Below are 17,891 nucleotides of genomic sequence, written 5' to 3' on the forward strand. Positions count from 1 at the left end.
TTAGTGAGACTGTCAGTTCTGGGTCTAGGTGAGATTGCCATATTGTTTCCTCTCCAACCATGGAGAAAAAAAAGAAGAAAAAAAAAGCAAAAGAGCAGGTTTTCAATTTAGATTTTGTTCTTTCCTTACAAATATATTAGAAGGGACGTTTCCACTTGAAAAACAGTAATAACCATCCCATTCTCTTTCAAGGGTGTGATAATTTATTAGTAGCATGTATCTGAAATCCTGTTGAAGGAAGTTAAAACAATAGCTGCATTCGGTGAGATTTGGGTGCTGGATGTTTTCTTAGGAAGTACTCCTGAACCTACAAGCTGTGATCTGCTGTGTGTGTATTGTACAGCTTCCAACAATATATTTGAAAACACATTTTACAGTAAATCAATCATATAATTTCAGCCATTGCAATTTACTTTAGACTTCATGAGCCCTATTGTCAAGGTGATATGAAAAAATTGATTTGTTTTACTGTGTCAAAAGGGAAATATTTAAGCTTGGTTTCATTTGCTGTTGCACGAACTTGTTATTCAGTGATTTAATACACAGCAAATCTCAGTTACTGCAACAGTGCTGAGCTATAGGACCTTTTCAGTCCAGACCTCGTGGATTTTATAGAATTGTTTTACAGCACTGACACGAAGTTAAATCAAGTAGCATATCTGAAAAGGATTAAAACATAAGAACTCACTACCTTCTCTTTTGATAACTTCCTTTTTTAAAGTGTCATCCTCATACCCTTAACGAGTCAATCCCAGCCCACCATGTGTCAGATGGGCACTGCACAAAAGCAGCATAACCAGCTATTCCCCACCTCGCACAGAGCGAGCGCTGCACAACTGAGCTACTCAAAGCTCCTTTCATCAGGATCAGTGTCATACAGAGTCCCCTGTTTCTTCAGTGAGGTCTTTGGCAGAGCTTGACTTCTTTTAACTTCAACTTTTCCTTTTTATTGCTCACACAAAGGATAAATACGCTTAAAATTGCTATGTATCAGTTGATAGGAAGGGTGGCTTGTTTCTCCGTATTTGATCAGTAGACGTTGATGGCCCTAGGGTTATCTGAGAATGTAAGCATATACAAAAACTGTCTTTAAGTTCTGCTCAGACAAAAAAAAAAAGCAACATAAATGAGCCTTTGTAATGTCTTCCAAGAGCTACAGCCACTTTCTTATTTGTGGCATTGAATCAGATGTAAGGAAAGTGCTCTATGAACTGGTAACACCAAGATGTCTCTCATGTTGCTATGTTGTATAAGGCACCCTAGGGATATTCACAGCACCTTCTCCACCTTCATCATTTTATGATGATTGTGTGGAGCACAGAAATGTCTTTAGGTTGCTATGCTTCCACACTTCTTACTTTTGGTGCAGCTGGATAGTGCAGTGACAAGCACACAACACAGATCCCTGTGCCCCTGGGAGCGCCTCTCCCTCTCTGACTCACCCACTACGCTCCAGAAAGGCTGACAGCGGGGCCACAGAGCAGGCACTGCTGCAGACCAGGACATCTCACCCTGTCTCAGGAGCAAATCTTGCAGGAACTTGCAGTCTTGCTCAGAGTGTGAAGCCAGACAATCTTAATCTGCATCTCCCATGGGGAGAAGATTAAATCATGTAATTGCTGACTTTCTGCAAAACTCTGACATTAATTCAGCCTGAGGTCAAGTTATCTAGGAGACAGTACACATGTATTCTGCTGTATGTAAATACTGTTTGGGAACCCCTGATTTTCTTTTTATTTTGGTGTGAGATTCTGAAGTAAATTTATTTTTGAGTATGGTCAATTTCCCTGTATTATTTTCTACTGGAAACACATGTTGCCCTGCTTGTTGATGCTTCACATGTACTACAAAGTTTGTCTGTCCTCAGATTTAGTTTGAAACTGGAGATTTTGGAAGCCAGTTGATTTGTACCTCAGCAGCTTTGCTCACGCATGCACTATGTTGTCTTAGCTCTAGGAAGCTTTATACATGAACGTGATGCGGATGGGCAAGCAAAAGCAAATGCCTGAGCGTTTTGTTGTGGATAACTTCAGTCACAGGTAAAAGAAAAAGGAGGTTGTGAAGGGGAGGGGAGCTGACTGGGCTGTTGATATAGTTAAGAGAAATATCATTATCAATGGGAGAAAAAAAAAAAAAAAGCTGTGAAATAGGACAAGGGAAGAAAGAGAGGAACTGATAAATCCTTCGACACCTGAAAATATCCGAACCTCTGGTTTGTTTCTTTGCAAAACAAAACTCCGCAAATAAAACCAACCAAAGATACTGACAGATAGGCTCGAATACATACTATGCTTTTCTTATTTATCACATGATACAATCCTAGGTGTTTCTCCATTCACTGATGAAGTGACAGAAGTAAATCCTGCAAGCATTCCTCACCCACTGCGTCCACCAGTGTAGCTCAGTTAAAGCAAGACAGCAGCAGAACAGAGCACATGTCTGGGCCTTTCTCAATGAAAGAGCTTAGCAGGGTGGTGGGAAGTAACTGAGACACAGAGACTGGAATGGGAACCAGAGATCTTTAACAGAGGTCTTTAACTGCCACAGCCTCCCTGTGGTTAATGCTGACCACAAATTTCCTTCAAGTATAAAGAAAACACTCTTTTAAATGCCCCTTCTGTTGAACAGTCAAATGTTCAACTGGCTAGAGTTGAAAAGAAGGCAACACTGAATGTGGATAATGGTGTAAATGTACTTTTAATATTCTCAAAATATTTTAACATCTTAAAAACCAATCTTAAGTTGACCAATACACCAAATAACTCAGGGGAACCACTAGCACTCTGACTGCAAATAAATCCCATCCTTCTGTCTGTGCTTGGGCCCACGGGTCATCTTTCTCTACAAAGTATTTTATTTTAAGTGTCTCTGTCATCAAGAGACTGGACGAATGCTGTAGTTGTGATTGTTCCTGTTTATAAAGAAACACAGATGCTTTAATCAAACATATGCAAACCCTGAAATTAAAATGGAATATTCTAGTAGGTCCTAATAATCAAATGCACTTGGTAGTGGCCATACTGACATCATCTGTCAAAAATATTTTGTATTAATAAGTCCTTTGTTCTTTTCCCTGAGAGTTTATGGAGAAATAGCTGTTTATCAAATCAGCAGCTTCAAATGTCGAGAGGTAACAGTGTAGTCTTCAAACCTAAAGTATAGGCTTAAGGAGCTTAAAGACCTCTCCTCCCATGTTTTGGCTCCTGTTTTACATCATGTTCTTTTTTCCACTCTACTTCTGGGGGGCTAAGCTACTTCTTTCTTCAGGCCTTGCCTACTCTGCAAAAAAAAATCTTTTTAACAAGTGCTGGCTAATGTAGAGAAAGGAAGCTGTAGTTTTAAGGTATATTCACTTCTTTTTATAATATGCAAGATAATTGTATCTAGACTTACGTTGTGATTTCTCCTCATGGCTTGCTACCTCATTTAAAGCACAGACATCAGATGCAACAACAGCAGCAATCTCCCTCTGTTGGCATGTCTATTTGCCAAAGCTAGGTGCAGCACTGAAAGAGCCTTTATGTCCTTACTTTGACAGCTTCAATATAGAAGAGGAAGAACACAAATCCATTAGAGTTTGTGTTCTCTGTGCTTTTACACCTCACCTGTTCTCTCTAAGAACTATAGGGTCCATAATCTTTTTCAGTATCTGTCCCAGTGTGCGTTAGGATGGCATTCAATAAGTATGCATAATGGTATACATTCGGCATCCCGTGCTTTAATTCTAAAAAGGCATTTAAGATCACCACTAACCACCTTTATTAGTCCATACAAACTCCTCAAAAACATGCCTTTCCCATACACATATCTGTATGTACAAATGATAGCATTTAAGGTTGGGCAAATAATCTTTGTATGTAGCAATTCAGTGCCCTACCCACATGTGTGATAAAATGTCTCCTGTTAATCCCCAGTCTCCACAATGGCACAACTATAAATGTTGGAAATGTGAGTGTGTTAGGAGTGCTAACTATTTCTTCTCAAGTTGTAGCTCATAACCTAAACATTTGAAATCCATTGTGCCATGTGACTGGAGACAAGACAGTTCAAATGCATATTGATGTATAAATGAAAATAGAGCTTCTCTTTGCTTTGTTCCTGCTTTTCTTCCTTCTTCTGTGAAGGGATCTTAGGGGATTTGGCAGCAATGCAGTGCTGGTGTTCAGCAGAACATTCCCTGTGGTTCTGGCAGCAGCTTGATGGCTCAGTTCAATTCCTAGTGACTGCCAAGGCCACACAAAAATGCCAGAGAACAAAAGCACAGACTTGACTGAAATGCCTGTAGTACAAAAAGAAAATGAAAAACAAACCACAACCCCTCTGCAGCTGACAGGAAGGATAAAACAACAACAACAAAAAAGATTGAATTAACATGTAAGCTGAAAAACAAAATAAAACAAAACAAAAAAATATATATATCCTAACTCGAAGAAACTGTTAAGGAGCAGAGGGAGTGGTTTCCAACAGTGAAGGAACTAAATGTAGCTTCAGCACAAGGCTTTTCCAGAAATGTGTAGAATAAATTCACCACATAGTCCAAATGAATGCGGCAGGATGGAGCAATGCCATCTAGAGAAAATTATGAAAACTCTTTAATCCAATAAGTGTTCATTGAATGTGGAGTGTATTCTCTTTCATTTTACAATTCTGAATCCCATAAGTATATCCCAAGGATTAATGGTAATTGTTAGCATCTTCATGTTAATTAGCTCACACTTTAAAGACAGAACTGATGTATCGTTTAATTTTGCATTAGGCCAATAATTTTTATTTATATCAAGTAAATTTAAGTCCACTGAGAAATGACTGAACACTCATATTTGAAATAGATATTTCACTTAAGACAAAAAATGTAAAAATAAAATCTTTTCCCCTCATCATTATGTCTTGTCTTTTTTTGCTGAACAATATGAAAATGAAGGCAGAGTTGTTGAGAGCTGATTACATTTCGTCCTTTTTTTCAGTTAACGTGACTCTATACTATGGGGCTCAGTGCTGGGTTTCAGCATCTGGCTGTATGTATCAAAAAGCTAGCATCTGATCTCTTCTACAGCAATTTCATTGTGTTGAAATAAGGAAATATACCCCAGAACTGCACTTGTCCAAGTTTTGGAAGAATATTCCTCTGAGCTCTGGTGAAGGCTCAGAGTTTCTTGGAGTCAATTGTTCAAACTGGTGCTCACATCATTTGTTCAGTCTGCTCTTTTCTAAGCTAAACAAATGCAGTTCCTAAAACCTTTCCTGAAGGTTGGTGTGATGGTTTTGTTTGTTTGTTTTAATTTTCTCCAGTTCCTGTTGCTTTCCCATCTGTCTAAATCTTTCTTAGAACATGATGAATAGACTCAATTCCAATCCTCCAGATTCAAGAATAGAGCAGAGCAGCTTTCCCATGTGCCTTACAAGCATGATGATTGCCTTTTTTGCAACGTTTTATGCTGTGTTTTTTTCCATCCTAATTTGGTTTTGGTTTGGTTTTGGTGAGATACACAGTATTTAAGAGTGGCAGTGTTTACATTTGTCTAACATAATATGGCAACAGTGATGACTTCTAAAAATTTTCCATGGGAAGTTACAAAAGCCACCTCAGCAGAATCTCCTTCAGCATCTATCTTTTCTTTTTTTTTTAATGTGGACCAAATTTGTTGCAAGAATGTCAAATGTGCACCTGCTTTCTATGCATTATATATACCAAATCTGTGTGTAGTTCCATGTATGTGTGTAGGTTTTGGTTACTCTGTTTCTCTGTATCTCATTGAAGGAGAAAGTTGTTTAAGAAGTCCTCTTCACTGTGGAGGTTTCTGAAGGATTTTTAAACAGCTTAGCTAAGGTATTCAAGGACAAATGTACATGTATTTTCAAATATAGCATTTTCCTCTTTTTAGTGGCAGTGGGCAGCCTGTTCCTTTTGAATAGTCCTCCAAAAATATCTCCGTAACAGCATGCGTACATAATGATATGACTAATAGTCACAGGTTAATTATTACTCAATTGTTTCAGTCTCAAAAATGAGATTTTCCTTTTAAGAATAAGTTCCACTACAGATTGTTTGCAGAAGCATACAGGCAAGACAGCACAAAGAACCTCTGGGTAAGCATAGTAAGTTAAGTACTTTCTAATTTTATGCACTTTGAACACTAGTTCAAACCTTATCTACAATGGTATTATTGTGTAAAAATAAGAATACGCATTGGGAAAGGGTGTGCCTGAGTCTTCAAGAAATATTGCTCCGAAGTCTGTGAGAGAGTCATTCAGAAACCATTTCCTCTTAATGCAGTTGATCTCACTTGCTCCAGTAAGAGGGAAAAAGAAAAAAAGAAAAAAAAAAAAAATGGACTCAACTTTGAACTTTCCACACTTCTTTCTCTTATTTTCTTTGCATGAGACTATTTCATACAGACCTACCTTTCATTTGTTAAGCAACGTATTTCAAACTTTGCTGCTTCCAAAGCTGTTCAAATAAAGAAAAGGTCATTCCAGGAGCTGGTGCTCTATCCTGTAAAAAGTAAGACCCACCACATATATATAACTGAGTCTCAAGTCCATCAGCTTCTAAGATAGCTGAATTCCTAGCTCCTTAATGTTGGAAGCTCTGTTCTGCAACCTGGTTTAATGTAAGATGTCACTGCTTGGTTTTGCAGATTCGAAACGTGGCAGCCAATCTCTGTGTGGACAGTAAACATGGAGCCACGGGGACTGAGCTGAGGCTAGACATTTGTGTGAAGGATGGCTCAGAACGGACATGGTCACATGAACAGGTATTTTAACAGCTAAAAGACAAAAGCACTGTCAAATTGTTACATCTTTTTTCCAATTTCTGAAGGTTTCCTCTTTTTATTAAGACAAAACAAGGCGTAGAAATTATTTTTGACTGATTGCTGACCTTAGTAGTTTTTTAAAAAGTATGCTTTAACCTAACCTCAGAATTTTGTCATCTGTGCTATATATTCTTCTGAATTTACAACAGGAATTGTAATACCCAAAGAGCTTTGGGGTGCCCCATTCTACCTCATTGTGTCATGAAAACACTTTGATTTCAGTTCACTTACCTGAAAATATTTTAAATATACTACCTGGGCATGTAAAGATCTACTGGTTGTCTCCTTTTATGCTTTCATCTCAATAAACAGTAAGTGGTCGTATGTTAAGTGAATAAGAAGTATAAGCGAGATAAATGGGGTGAAAGCCAGAAAGGGTTTCACATGGATAAGGGATTATAAAGACTCAAACATCCTTTTATCTGGGTAAGTTAGGAAGAAAAATATTACCTCCCAGGAGTATGGAGGAAAAGATCTCTCATTTGTACTCACCATGATTGTGAGTGCCATAGGAAAGAAATCATGACTCACTAGCTCTGGCCAACATGAGCAAAGAGAATCTGGACAAAAAGTACAACCTGACCATTTATTAGCAATTCTAGTGAACATGTCTTCCACACAGCAAAGTCACGGATTAGAAAAAATCACCAATGCTGAAGAGAAAAATTGACTTGGCAGTCATACATGGCACTTCTAAAGATATTAAAAGCTCAAGAGAGAGGAGTTCTGAGGGATATTTGAAGTGCTAAGGTCAAAAAATCATTCTCTGAGGATACTGAGAAATGCAGGGGGAGGTGTGTTAGTGAATGAAGTAAAGAAGCTAAAGAATGATCACAATTTAGATAAGTGCCAACACAAGGGAAATGAGATTGCTGAAAGAAGGCTTCTTCATATAGCTAGCAAAGGTAAAGCATAGCAATAGGGTACTGACGTAGATAAATATATATATATATATATTTTTTTTTATGAAAGACATCCAGTAATTCAAACAACTATTTAAAGAAATTTTTATGGTCCAGACCAGACCATCGTTTTGACCTCTAGTTTTAAAATCTGCAAACATAAAGAGGTCCAAACCCTCACCAAGAACAGAGGGGGTCCACTGCCAGATATGAGGGAAAAGAAGGAAGAAAACTGGATGAAAAGTTGCTAAAAAGGAACAAAATAAATAAATAAATACCAGGGAAGCAGAAAAAAGGGAGTCTTGAAATATCATTTGAAGGTGAGTTCTGGTTCTGGTGGGGACACAAAGGGAGAAGACCATCAGGAAGGACTCTGTATTTCACTGCATTCCAGCACATCATGATGCTTGGAAACAAATTCAATGCAATAGTCCCATTCTACACTAATAACAAAAAGTGACTTCATTAAGATAAATAGGGTTAAGTTAACACAGAACAAGTTCGACCAACCTCAAAGTGCTGAGCCAAAACTATGAAACCTCCCAAACTGCTTGACGTGTGCCTCGAGGGAATCATGAATTATTTCTGCGAGGCTGGAGTAGAACAGCACGTACCTCCTCGCCACAGAATAGTGTTCAAAACACTGCAAGGGAACATTTTTCTGAACAACATGGTACAGTTGCATTGGACGAGGACTGCCAAAACCCAAGCCAAGCAATTTAATTCAATTTGCTGAACAGTTCAGTGACTTTTCTGGGTTGCTTAAGAGGGGCAGGAGCAGGATCACACAGCTGATTTTGTTCGTTTTTCTTACATATTTCTCCTTTTCCAAGAGCTACTGTTTAAAGTGTGTAATTCAGAAAACAAGCAGCAGAGGGCAGCTCCGCACAAGCTGAACGCAAACGGGCCCCAAGCAAGGTTAATGAATTAGCAGCGTTGGGTGCTTCTCGGTGATGACAACCAGAAAAGATGGAGCTTTTCATCTCTGACAGAGAAGGGTGAAAATTAATGGCTTTAAGTTCCCCACACACCCCGACCCATCAAATAATAATAATAATATTTAACCCTCAAAATAGTCTGTTTTCCTTTGCTAAAATGGGGATTGTTTGGATTCGTTTGTGGTGTGTTGTTTGTGTTTTTTTGTTGTTGTTTTTGTCCCAGGAGACAGGACCACATTCAAAAGCTGTTGGTCCAACTGATAGGAGAATAGGTGCCATTAGTTTATCTACCTGTCAATGTAATTCCAGAAATCATGAGAAATGTTGAAGAATCCCTAGAAGAAAATTAGGGTAACATAAATATAATTTCACTTTCTCCTAGAAAAAGTTCACTTCACTTTTTCCTCTATTTTCTAAAACTAGAAAATAGAACTTTTAGAATAAAGATGATTGGCATAATATCCATTACTGTATTACTAAGTAACTTTATTTGCATAATCTTATTACTTTTAATATCCTATTGGTTTCTTGATTAGTATAGAAACAAAATGAAACTGGTTGTACTCAAATATTCAGACTCCTGATACAAGACACATTCATGTATCTGGTAGATTTCAAGGGTGAGTCTGTGCAAGGTACAGGTTTTCAAGATACCAGTTAAGAAAGAAAGGAAAGAATTACAGAATCTCATAAACTTTAAGGTGAAGCAGACTAGATAGTAGACTTGGCTGAAACTCAGAATTTTTATTGGTTTTCTTGTAGAAAAGAAATTCTGAAAATACTTTATTTGGGAAGGTAAAAATGTTCTGGTGATGCAGGGCTTGATTTTTTTTCAGAAACAAGATAGCATCCTTTTCCCTCCTTTTCCAGAAGTTTTCCTCGGTGGAGAGACAGTATGCACTGATGTTAGCAGCCAATTTTCCACTGCTCTAGCCATAGCTGATGCCTTTGTGTCTTGTAGCTCCTCAGGAACCCAGAGGGCAAAATCTCAATTTCCACCCTGGCCAGCAAAATCTGCTTTTGTGTTAGTGACAGGTGGTAAGGAGAAAAAAATCCCACAAAGGTATATTTTAGATTGGTGTATTTTGATGAAAATTTCTTGACTAGCTGTCCCTACTCAGTCCCAAAGGCTACACAGTCAGAAATGTTACCTGCAGTAGATGTTATGATCACAGTCTAATGAAGCAGCTCCCAAGGAGAAAGAAGGTGATCTTCTACTTGCACCCACAGTAAGCTGTGAAGATCAGCTTTGTTAAAAAGTGTTTGGGAAGAAATGCAAAAGAGCTCACCGGCCCTCAGATAGCTCCTCCTTATTGCTAGTACCTTCTTGAATTTGTTGCTTACAAGTTTGCTATGTATGCCAGTAGACACTAGCAGTATTAATAAAACTATCAAGCATTTTACTGTCATATTTCAAGTAGAGTTGACTGACACTGAGCTGGTCTTGTAACTTGTGGTGTAAATTTACAGGGAGTTCTTTGAAAAATACATGATGTGGCTGGTGTAGTGGATGTTAGTGCTGATGGTATCACTAGATAGAGTCATGACCCCATGTTCTTCTTGGTTCAGCCCCTTAGCAGCCCCTTAGGAGACCTTCCACCCCAGAGCTGTAAAAGCAAACAGCAGGCAAAAGCTTCGTGGATGTCTTGCTCCTTTTCTGGTGAATAGGAGAAGAATCAGAAGTGAAGATGATTGTTACTGAGGTTTCTGGAAACTTCCTCAGAATTAAAAAACAGAGGGGAAGGAAAGGGACGGGAGGGCGGCACATCTTGGCAATCTTCCAACTCTCTCTTCTCAGAACTGCTACCTGGTTTGAGGGGAAATGGGCCCAACCAAAGAGTAGCAAAGGATGTGGTGGCAGGAATCTTCTTTGTCCTCCAGGCTCGCCAGGGAGTGAGTGGACAAGCATCATCTCCAGCCCAACCCAGCCAGTAGCTGTGCAACCCACCCAGCTCTGTCTTCTAAGAGATAAAAACTCAAGACAAAGTCTAGTTCACAAATGTCACATTTTGTCCTTGTGCAGGGCGCATGTTGTCTGCTTAAATCTTGTGCTATGGCCTGAGCACAACACTTGCTGACAGAGCCTGGCCAAGCAGCAAGCAACCAACCAATGTTGTCAAGTTGGAGAGCATTAATGGTTTCAAAAGGGCCTTTGTCCTGTAGACAGTCCCAAAACAGTGGCTGTGTCAGGCAATCATTTTTCAGACCCAGTGCCAATTATAAATTAAGCTCTTCTTAAAAAACTAGAGAGATGGAAAGCAGTATTGTTCCAAGCTGTCCTGTGACTGGGCTAGGCCTCATCAAAAGCTAAAGCACACAGGCTGAGAAAATACTTGTTTGCAAACACAGAGGATGGGGCCTTGTTTTACAGGGTCTGTGGTAGGATAGGAGGTGGAGGAGGAGGGGGAAAGGAGCCAAAAGCAGAGAGAGTTTCTTGAACTTGACAGGGAGCAGCAGCCCTGGAAACTATGAGTGAAAAGACAGACTGCTATCTGTTTCTAATGTGCTTGGAAATCTCTTTGCAGCCTTGTTTCATATATGGAAACGGATGGGAGTGAATGAAGGAGTACAGAGGGTTCATCCGTTTCTCATGAAGTCAGGCTCAGCTGGCTCCTAACAGCTTGGGCCAAAGGAACAACATCCAAAGTGATGGATGGTGGCAGAACAGAGTGTTATGTGCTCAGGACCACAGCTAATAACATATAGCATTGTTACACATTATGCAGAGGAAAGATCATTTTTATATTGGCCAGATTTAGTGTTGAAGTACACAGGATTTGATGTGTAATGGAGGATATTATAGAATGGTAAGATTGGAAGGACACGGGCCTTCAAATTTTATCTGTGAGTTTTAATAATTTCTATAAATTTTAATATTAATTGTGTGTAGAGAGAAGTATAACCTTTTTTTCCAGTCATTTTTTTTTCTTCTTTCTTACTCCTAAAACTGAGTTTCTGCCTCTTAACAAGGCTTGTTTTATAGTAGTATCACTGTGGAGAAGATGTACTTTTTAATTTGTAAATGCAACTGTGCTACAAAACATCAAGCTAAGAAGGAGGGGAAGGAATCTGTGTTAGTCTAATCAGTAAGATCTATTATTACACAGATCCAGTTTTTCAGTGGAAGGGAATAAAAAACCCCTAAGTGTTACCAAGTCAAGATTCTTGGCTTTCAAACAGAACACAGCCCTGGCAGTCTTTAGAAACTACACAGGAGTGAGAAGGGCAAAAGGATACCCTGCATCAGGCTGATCTGATGTAAAAGCTAGCTTTAGCTTTTTCAGGTGTTCTGATCCATTCGGTGTGGCAGTAGTCCTCTAGCCAAGGTCCAAAGAGCAACAGGAATGGCCTCTCAGCTCACCGATCACGCACTGAACGAAAAATTTGGAGAGCCAGCCACTGGGAAAGATGAGAAAGGCACTGCGAGAGGACCTCTCTCTTGCAAAATAGTCATGAGAATGAGAATATTGCAAAATCACTGTTCCACACCATTTCTCTAGGTATTTTTTATGCATCACTTTGAGCTCCAGGTTTATTACTTGGCTGTAGAAAAATAAAGCAAAAGAGAGGAAATTGCTTTTGCTGGTTTTTCCTTTAAAGGAAAATCATCTCAGGCTTCCCTTTCTCTAAAGATGCAGCATTGTAGCTTTTTTTTTTCCTGTATCAAATCTTACTTCTGACTTTGCTTGTGAAACGGTAGCCTATTTTTCAGGGAGTCCATGATGCTGCTTCCAAGAAACATGAATAAAAGTGGAGAAAGACTTAACCTTTTAAGAAGCAGGAATTGGTTTGAAAATGAAGTTAAAGCTGTCCACTACATTTTACTGCAGATAAATCTAAAATGCACTCTGGGGGAAACAAGAAATGAGCAGGACACAGGGACAGACTGAGCAAATGCTGACTAGAAAACCTACAGTACAGAAGTAAATAGGAAATGACAGCTGCTAACAGGCAGAACAAGAGCTTACAACGAGACACAGAAAAAAAAAAAAAAAAAAAAAAAAGAGGTAAATATTCAGATATATGCTTGCTTTCTGTGCCTGCAAACCACAGGAAACAATAATGCCTCTGAAATGCAGTATTAGGAGGATGGTATAGCATTGAAGATGCAGCATTTCAGAAGGATGTATCTTTTAGGTAGATCACAGAGAGAAAATAGTTATCACAATGAAGGGGTCAAAATCTGGGAACCACAGCAGGAGTATTCCAGATCAGACCCACATTGCACTGAGCTTTAGTCTGGATCTGTAGAGACGGGTTCTAACACCAGGAAATATATTCATTGTGGGGAGCAGGTCACTAGGGCAGTACTGAAACTACCCTGAGATGAGATAGCTGGGGTGCTGGAGGCAGTCTGAGCACAGCCTGTGGAGCTGCTATTCCAGGCGATGAGCCTGAATGCGGTTCCACATGAGTGGTCACAGCTAAATTGTTTCCACTAGCAAAGTTTGCTCATTTAAAGAGAGCTTCACTTTCTCGGTGTTATGCTTCAGTTTGTACTGTGGAAAAACAAGAGCCAAGCAGAAAGTCATGGAATAGCACTTACACAATAAATTAAAATAAAATAAAAACAAAAACTTCACAGATCTTAACAGAGCTTCTAGGTAGCAATTTTCAAGCTGCAACCTGTTTTCTGCAAGGGTTGGTCCACAAGAAAGGAAAATGCACTCTGCATCTTTAAATTTGATGCTGTCAGACCTGTCACCTTCATCTTATGATTGAACAACTGCAGTGTCACAGCATAATTTCAGACAGCTGGTGCCTGATTGAGAAGAATTCCTCTGTTAACTGTGAGCCTCCACAGTTCCTCTCAGGAAGCAAAAAAGAGCTTTAACAAGCTGCCTGTAGCTCACAGGTTTCATGATAGAAAGACCATCATTTAGTGTGTTGTTTGGAGAAAAAAGACAGTCAACAGAAGATACGCTAACAGCATCCCATATAAACAGAAGGAATCTGTTCATTAAGCATAAAGGATATTCTGGGATGGGAAGATCTCTCTAAGTGACTTCTTCAGACCCAAACAAGTGGAGTGTCAGCAGCAGAGGCTTTCTGAGTCCCTGGTAGCTGCAGATCTCATGTGCACCAGTGTGCCTTTAACTGGGGTAACAAAAGGCTTAACACAACATATTCCCTCTCCTCTTCAAATACTGTGTCACCAGAGATTTTTCCCTTCCCTGCAATAAGCAGCTGATTGTGCCTTCCTGGGGCATACTCCGCATTGCTGTTGATGCACTTTAATTAAGGCAGTTGGAATCACTGAATCGTACACGTGTAGTATCTCACTTAATCAGAGGCTGTGATGTACAGAGCGGGGCAGCATGCATCGAGCTTTGTGCATCTGTTTTTAAACGTTTCCCACTAGTAACAGATTAATGCATTGCCTGATTGTTTTTCTAGCTCTTCACCTTCGGCTGGAGAGAAGACATCCGCCCCGGGGAGCCACTTCACACCAGGAAGTTCTGCTTTGACGCCATCTCGCACAGTAGCCCTGTCACGCTGTATGACTGTCATGGGATGAAGGGAAACCAGCACTGGAGCTATAGGAAGGTCAGATTCACTCTGGGTCATTTCAGAGGTTCAGATTTGAGTCTGTATTCAAGTTAGTGCAGGCTTGTGTTTTCCCATCAGAGAAGCTGTGTTTTAAAATCCACTGTGTTTTATTCCAATTTAATTTTGTGGTAATCTCTCTAGAGTGTGTTCCTGTTGAGCATTCAGCTATTTAGGTCAAATTTAAATGAAAATGGATCTGATCCAGCTCAGAGGGTGTCTGCGTTGGATCCATTCCCTGAAAGGTGTTTTACCATTCTGGCACTTCAAGACACTTGTGTCATTTTAGCAGAGGCACTATTGGAAGTATTTTCATCCAATGTGACAGCATTAAGAAATGCTGCTCATGAGTTAAATATTATTATTTTACTAAGTTTTATGAGTGGAAGAAATATCTCCCTCAAAAAAACCCAAACCAACATTAAAAGCACTGCTGTAAGCCCAAAGACAGCAGGAGTTTATAAATTAAAGATAAGCAGCTTAGACACTACTTTGATGTGCCAAGTTTCAGCTCATTTTGATAAATCGCTAAAAATGGTAGGTCAGTCTAGGAAATAAGAATCTCATTTAGGGTTAAAAAAAAAAAAAAAAAAAAAAAAGCCCAAGTAATGCTACCAAGTTTGTTTGTTTGTTTTAAATGGTTAATCAGTTTTATCAAGTTCCCTTGATAAAACATTTCACTAATAAGCACTGTATTCCAAGCAGGATAAGGACATATATTTCTCTGAAGCACTAAGGACTTCCTCTTATGCATCCTTCACTTTTCAGTGACCACTATGCCTTGTCATTCTGGAACCTAAGTGCCAGGAATTGGATTTTGCCATGTAAACCTCAGTAGTGTTTTCTAGATTGAAATGATTCATAGGAAACTAATTCAGAAGCATTAAAAATAGTTCTGCTCATACTTCTTTTGCTGATACTTTTTCTGACTACCTACTTATTAGCCTGTGCCTTTTTTTACTGTATTTATCTTTTAATCAGAGATGCAATGCAATATTTTCCAGAAACACATTCCCTTTGAAGCTGAGGTATTGCTTGTAATAAAGTTAAAATGTATGGGCCAGATATTTAGAGGACATAAATTGTCATGGCTGTATTGCTGCATATCTGGCTTTGTAATGCTATTATAATACCTTCTTGCTTCAGAACCTTTCCAATTTATCTTTTTGCTTGCCCAAGCTGTAAGAAAGAAGCTTTCATGCCTTTAGCACTTCATTGGTGCCTAATGTAGCTGGTTCATAAGAAAAATGCAGGTCTGGAGCTGCCCTCTTTGTGGCTCATCACCTTTGATGTGGACAGTATACAGCAGATAACCCCAAAAAAATGACATTTGAAAAAAATACACAGTGTGAGTTCTATTAAATCCTCTGCACAGCTTCATTTTTCATTTCCAGAAGGCTGACAGGGCTCATATAAAAATTCTGAATGCAAGGCTGGCATTTCCATCTCAGCAAAAGACACCACAAAATTTTGTGATGATGGAAGTACTGACACAGTCCCAACTGTAATAGTAACCTGACAGCAAGCTGATTAGTTTGCATGAGTATTTATTGTTTAACTATAAAACTTCAAATAAAGAAACTGTAGTTGACTAGTGAAAATATAATTTTGTTATTGTTATTTAGGCTTAGTTTTAGTTTGGCTACACATTAAGTAGGCTTTGATTGTTTCACAGTGTCTATTTCCTTAGATACAGGGTAGATTTATAGTAGAGATTTTTTGGTGTACAGCTATACAAAAAAAAAAAAATCCGAATGTTATAATCCTTATCCTTTTGGAGCATCTAGGCAATGGGATATATGCTGCTTCCCAAAGAGAAATAGACCAAACAAGCAAAAAGATGCTTATATCAGTTTAATGCTTCTATAATAGAGCTCTTTACCTAGAAGACAGTATGTGACTAAAATTGCACCTTAAAAAATAGGAATAATAGTCTGTGGTTAAAAGGAATGTCTTCTTTATAAAAGAAAGAGAAGGTCAGCAACTGTGTTTTGTTCTCTGCATGACTTACCAAAGCCATAGCTTTGTAATGGTCATTTGTTCATCTTGCCATTAATTCTTTCCATTTATTAGGAAAAATGACCTTGTTTGTCAGAATCTTATAAGATGCTTAATATAAAGCATTTATTATCATACTGTCATGCTATTCCTATAAAATTAGAAGATGAGTTTTTTATTAGTTTAAGGGTCAGTCTCTTTTCATGATTATTTGCATCCTCAAGTCACTGGTGAGCTCTGAGCAAGTATTTGAAAGTCTAGAAAGTCTGCGATACTAAGAAATGATATTTTTTTTAGTCCAAACTATTGGCGTGTAATAAAACAGCCAAGTATACCCTGTAAGAAGCGATGAAGTAGCCTGGCTCCAGGTAATATCATGAACATCACTGTGGATTAGAAAAATAAGAAAGTGAGTTTAATACTAGGAAAACAATATTGACGCCGTAATGGGGTTTTGTAAACAATTCTGGGAGCAATGGGAGAAATCTGAAGATATTATAGATTTTGGAGAATAATGGCTTTCCAATCTAAAGCCATTTCCTTTGCTCTGTTTACAATTCCTAAGCGTGCCAGAGATGAAGATCAACAGTGTCTACAAATCTCCATTCCTCCCAGTGAAGGAATATGCCTCAGGTTTTCAGCTTAGTGTCACTCTGGGGTAATACATCAGTTCTGATAAAGTAAGATTAAATTTATGTGCCCTAGTCCCCTTAGTACTATTTGTAGAGCACAGATATCCAAGAGAGAGCTGATTTAGTGGGTCTTTAAAAAATAACAGTTATAGTTGTGCAAAATCAGTTCCATTATGCTATAATTTTACGCTGAATTTTTATTGATTACAATAGATGCTAGACTGAAAACATCAAAAACTCTGCCCAGAATGGCATGGTTTGTTCATATTTTCCTGACAGCTTCAGGGACAAACGGTAAGAGTAAGTTCACTCTTCACTCAGTGGGCCCATAGATTATTTCCTCAGACAACCGAAGACATGTCATTGTGATAGTGGTTTTTATCGTATGGACATCTGTCCTGCTGAAACTGCGCTGAGGCTACTGACTAATTTCAGATAAACGACTGCAGCTACCAGCTGATAATGACTTCCAGTTGCTGTTGACCTTGGCCATAGTTATAGCAGTGACCTAGAAGAAATGAAAAGTTCTGTGTCTCATTACCAACCCCTTGAACTGCCGAGGCCTATTATCTTATGGAGAATTTTCTCCTACAAATCATACTCAGACTTGGCATCATGCAGAAGAAAAAAGAAATCGCTCTGCTCGTTTCAGATGTTAGAAGAGTCTCCACAAGGGTCCTTGTGGCTTTTTAATATTGTTGTAAAGAGGAATTTATATATTTCTCTCAGAAAGTTCTTCTCTGGGATGCACATAACTGTTACCCCTTAAAGTCCTCAGCGTGTTTCCATTGAAATCCATAAGAACAGCAGGCTTTGACCTTAGGTCAGTGTAAACTGGAGATGATAAATTAATAGGCCTTTATACATCGTTAAGTCAGCCAGAAGTTTTCCCAGAGTAGTAACTATGTCGCTCTTCTTGAAAGACGCTCTTCTCTCCTAATAACCAGACTTGCTAAAAGAAGGCATCAACAATGCTTCATTCAAAAATTGCATTCCCTGGCTATTTCTGTGAGAAGACAGACCGCCAGCTCTCTTTGAAAAGGCCAGAGTGTTTTTCAT

The 17,891-nt window shown here is 38.8% G+C and overlaps 1 protein-coding gene across 7 annotated transcripts in view; it reads left to right on the top strand.

Annotated features, from left to right (window-relative positions):
• GALNTL6 (polypeptide N-acetylgalactosaminyltransferase like 6) overlaps positions 1–17,891 on the top strand; it is a 528,873-nt gene that overhangs the window by 479,135 nt on the left and 31,847 nt on the right. For all 7 annotated transcript variants that reach the window (XM_084518899.1, XM_084518896.1, XM_084518894.1 and 4 more), the window contains 2 exons: positions 6,639–6,755; positions 14,053–14,202. In XM_084518899.1, the coding sequence (XP_084375025.1) occupies positions 6,639–6,755; positions 14,053–14,202 (267 nt within the window). The remainder of the gene's footprint in view (positions 1–6,638; positions 6,756–14,052; positions 14,203–17,891) is intronic.

This window comes from Aythya ferina (assembly GCF_964211825.1).
Source record: "Aythya ferina genome assembly, chromosome: 4".
NCBI classification, from domain to species: domain Eukaryota; kingdom Metazoa; phylum Chordata; class Aves; order Anseriformes; family Anatidae; genus Aythya; species Aythya ferina.